At 63.5% G+C, this 3,799-nt stretch overlaps 1 protein-coding gene across 2 annotated transcripts in view; it reads right to left on the reverse strand.

Annotated features, from left to right (window-relative positions):
- Positions 1–1,532, reverse strand: part of GSK3B (glycogen synthase kinase 3 beta) — a 153,587-nt gene extending 152,055 nt beyond the window's left edge. Inside the window, exons 1-2 of one of the 2 annotated variants that reach the window (XM_027878902.1) lie at positions 1,313–1,532; positions 315–630 (exon numbers count right to left, since the gene is read on the reverse strand). In XM_027878902.1, coding sequence (XP_027734703.1) covers positions 315–402 — 88 coding nt within the window. In that variant the 5' untranslated portion in view covers positions 403–630; positions 1,313–1,532. The other variant, XM_027878901.1, reaches the window with a different exon arrangement.
- Between the last annotated feature and the right edge of the window lie 2,267 nt (positions 1,533–3,799).

The following is a 3,799-nucleotide window of genomic DNA, read 5'->3' on the forward strand; positions in this document are numbered from 1 at the left end:
TAAAAAGGAAATACAGGCTACGGAGCTCCCAATCCGTTTCACAAAGGGGGTAAAAAATGGCTTTTTAACGAGCCAGAGGCCGCTGGCAGCGACCAGGAGCTGAGGACGAGGACAAACCCACCGGGATTTTCCGTCCAGCAGGCCCCGCACGGAGCGGCGGCGTGCGCCTATTCAAGGTTAATGGGGGGGGGAAGGGGAGAGAAAGGAGCCGCCGAGGCCGGGGCCGGGCTCCCTTCGCCGCTCCCCGCCCGGGCGAAGGGCGGGGGGAGGCCCCGCGGCCCTCACCCCCCGACCCGAGGGGGCAGGATACTCACGGCTGACTTTCATGCTGCCGAAGGCCGAGGGCTGCTGCACCGGCTTGCAGCTCTCCGCGAAGGAGGTGGTCCTGGGCCGCCCGGACATGGTCTCCCCTGCTCTGCCCCGACGGCGATCACCTCTCTCCTCTTCCTGCCTTCGCCCTCCGCCTCGCCCCGGCGGGCCCGCCTGCCGCTCCCTCGGTCGCTCAGCTGCAGGAGACGGGCAGGACGCGCCACATGAAACGCCGGGACCCCCCCCTTCCCCCCCCGGGGAAGCCCCCTCCCCTCTCGGTCTCTGTCGCCCGGCGGCGGCTCCTGCTGCTTCGTCTCCTGCCTCCTCCTGCTCCTCCTCGCGCCGCCCGCTCCTCACACGACCATCCTTCCCGGCCGCGCCGGTGGGTCCGAGAGCCGCCTCCCCCCGGCGCCGCTCCCGAGCGAGGGGGGTTCGCTGGGCCTCGCTGCCCCCACCCCGGGCGCCAGTCACATGGGGCGGAGGCTCGCGGCCCGGCTCCTCCGATCCCGCCGCCGCGCTTCTCTCCTTTTATTTTCTTTATCTCTTTCCTTTTTTTTTCCTTCTTTTTCTTCCTCCTCTTCCTTCCCCCCTCCCCGCTCCTCTCCTTCCCCCTCGCCTCTGAGGGAGGCGGCAGGCAACGGGACTATTTTTTTCTCCCCCGGCGGAGGGATCTCGAGGGTACCGCCGAGCGGAGGCGACGCGGCTAGTGCTCGCAATAGGATCCGGCGGCGGCGGCAGGATCCGCGGAGCGCGGAGGGGGGTGAGGCGGTCCGGGCGGCCTCGCTGCTCGCTGACGCTGCTGCTCAGTGCGGCGCTGAGGCGGCGGTGGCGGCTCCGGCGGGCACGCTGCTCATTGCGCCCGCACGGGCACCTGGCGGCGGCTCAGGATGGGCACGCTGCACTGCGGGCGGCGACCGGCGGCGGCGACACAGGCCATGACGGCGGCGGCGACTTCCCTGCTCGTCCTTCAGCCCGGCTTCAGAGCGCTGGTGGTGGCGGTTGCTGCTGCTGCGGCTGCTTCCGAGGCGCCCAAGGGACGTAGGACTCGCGCGCCCGGCTGAAGCCTCCCGCCGGGCCCCCCTCCCCGTTCCTGCCGATCGGTCCCTTTGTCCCCGCTGCTGCCTCCGCTGCGTGCCGGGCTCCCGCCGCTGCGCTCTGTGCGTGCGCCAAAGCCGCGCAGCCGCCCGTGGCCGCCGCCGCCCCACGCTGCGGAGCGGCCGTAAGCGCCGTCTGTGAATACCCGGCCGAGCAGCCCCGGCGCGCCCGCGAGCCCCGGTCCCGAGGCCCGCACGGAAACGCCCGAGCCCGCTCGGGACCAATCGCGGGGCCGTTACGGGAGTGCCCGTAACGGGTTGTGACCAATCACGGCGCCGCCGCGGGCGCGGCCGATGCTCCCCGAAGCGAGGCGTGCAGCCAATGGGAGCGCGCCGCCGCCGCCCTAGCAGCGCGGCCGGGTGGCCAATGGCAGGGCGGGCTCCCTTCCGGCTATCGCCGGGCCAACCCGAGCGTGGCCGGGGCGGGGCAGCCAATCAGCGGCCGCGCCGCCTCCGTCACACGGCCCTGGGCCGGCTCCGAGCCGCAGCCCGGGGCGGGGCGCGGCCGCGGGCTGCCATTGGCTCCCGCGGGGAGCACGGCGATTGGCTGGCGGTGATGAGGCCGCCCGCCGCGGGCCAATGGCGGTGGGCGCGGGCGCGGCCGCTCCCGCCGGGGCATGGCGCTCACCTCTGCGGGGGCTGGGGCAGCGCCGCGCATGCGCGGCCGGCGGCGCGGGCGGACACCGCCCCAGGGGCGCGGCCCCGCGGCCCAGCCCGGCGGGAGCGCGCCTGGGGCAGCGCGGAGGGAGCCTCGGGGCAGCGGGGGCTGTGCCTGAAAGCCGTCAGGCACCGGGGTGCCGCCGTCCTGCTTGGTAGCACTGCGAAAGACAATGGCGCTGGAGCGCACGGTGCTGTCACAGAATCACAGGATGGTTTGGGTTGGACCATCCATTTCCAGCCCCGCTCCATGGGCAGGGACACCTTCCACTAGACCTCGTCGCTCTAAGCCCATCCAGCCTGGCCTTGAACACTTCCAGGGATGGGGCATCCCCATCTGCTTTGGGCAAACTGTTCCAGTGCCTCACCACCCTCAGTAAATTTTTTCCTAAGATCTAATCTAAACCTACCCGCTTTCAGTTTGAAGTCATTCCCCCTTGTCCTGTCGCTACACACCCTTTGTAAGCACTCCCTCTCCATGTTTCTTGCAGGATCCTGTCTCACCCGTAGGCCTGTGGCGTGACTGGGGTGGAATAGCTGTGGATGCGGCACAGGGAGCGATGGTGACCCCTGTATTCTGCGGAGGCTGTGCCGAACGCGGGGGGAAAGGAGATCAAGGCTCGCTTAGAAAGTTCTCCCAATTCAGCTGTTAACAGCGAAACCTGCTCACAGCAAACACACTTTGTATTGCAGCCACTAAACACCTTCATGGCCAGGTCTCACCCCCCACCCCCCACCATGGGTAGGTTGAGCTTGGCCCTGGCCAGAGTTCCAGGCATGGGAAGTTCCATGTTCTGGAAGACCTTGTACTTCTTCAGAGCTCTGAAGCATCCCTGGGGGCACCAGTTCTCCACTCTGGCAAAGCAGGTGCTGGAGAACTGCTGCATGCTCTGACCTCAGTAAAATTACTCAGCAGACCTCAGCAAAAATTGAGCACCGCTTGCTTATGCCATTAAAAGAAATAGTGCTCTTGCCAGAACAGTTTATACCACAAACAAAATAACTTGGGCTAGCAGAAGCATATTTTGCGAGTGTTGGAGACTAACTAAGAGCTGCTGCTCTCTTTTCAAGGTATCAAAATATTGCCAAATTTCCTTTTTTTCCAGCCCCATTCTGGACACCATTGCTATGTGAGCAAACAAAGACCTGGCCAAAGGCAGCAAGAATTTATCCTTTGCAAGAGCTGTTTTCCAAAGCAAAAAACAAATTCAGTCTCTCAAAATGGTCCTGTTCAGTAGTTTGCTCGCCCCAGAGTGCTTGGTTTTCTGGAAGCCTTTTTCCCAAATGATGAATGGGTTTATCTACTACAAAGGCCATGAGACGGTTTAAGGTTTGATTCTTCATGATCTACCTGTGCAGCTGGGAATCTGACAGGTGAGAGTGGTGTGCCCTAACAGGGGCTAAAAGCGACATTCTGAAGTCACTGCATCGGAGTGGTACTGCAGCCACCCCAAGCCACCCTACTGTAGTCATCATTCCAGCTCCCCCTCTGAGACTCCACTGCATCAAACATTGCTGAGACACACTTCAATAAACTGCCAACAGTAAAAATGACATTTTCTCTCTTGTTCGGTAGAGCTGTTGTTAAAAATTTGGGCTACCCATTGGGTTACCTCCCTGAAGAGTGTTCTTACATAAAAAAGACAAAGTAAATATGCAGAATATGCAGCCATGCAGTGGCCAGCTCTCTTCTACCTGAAATGCACCACCAGGCATTCCAGTCATGAGCTTGAAATTAT

The sequence above is a fragment of the Empidonax traillii genome, unplaced genomic scaffold, assembly GCF_003031625.1.
Source record: "Empidonax traillii isolate 1590-97213 ecotype Southwest subspecies unplaced genomic scaffold, ASM303162v1 scaffold46:size3806547, whole genome shotgun sequence".
In the NCBI taxonomy this organism is placed as follows: domain Eukaryota; kingdom Metazoa; phylum Chordata; class Aves; order Passeriformes; family Tyrannidae; genus Empidonax; species Empidonax traillii.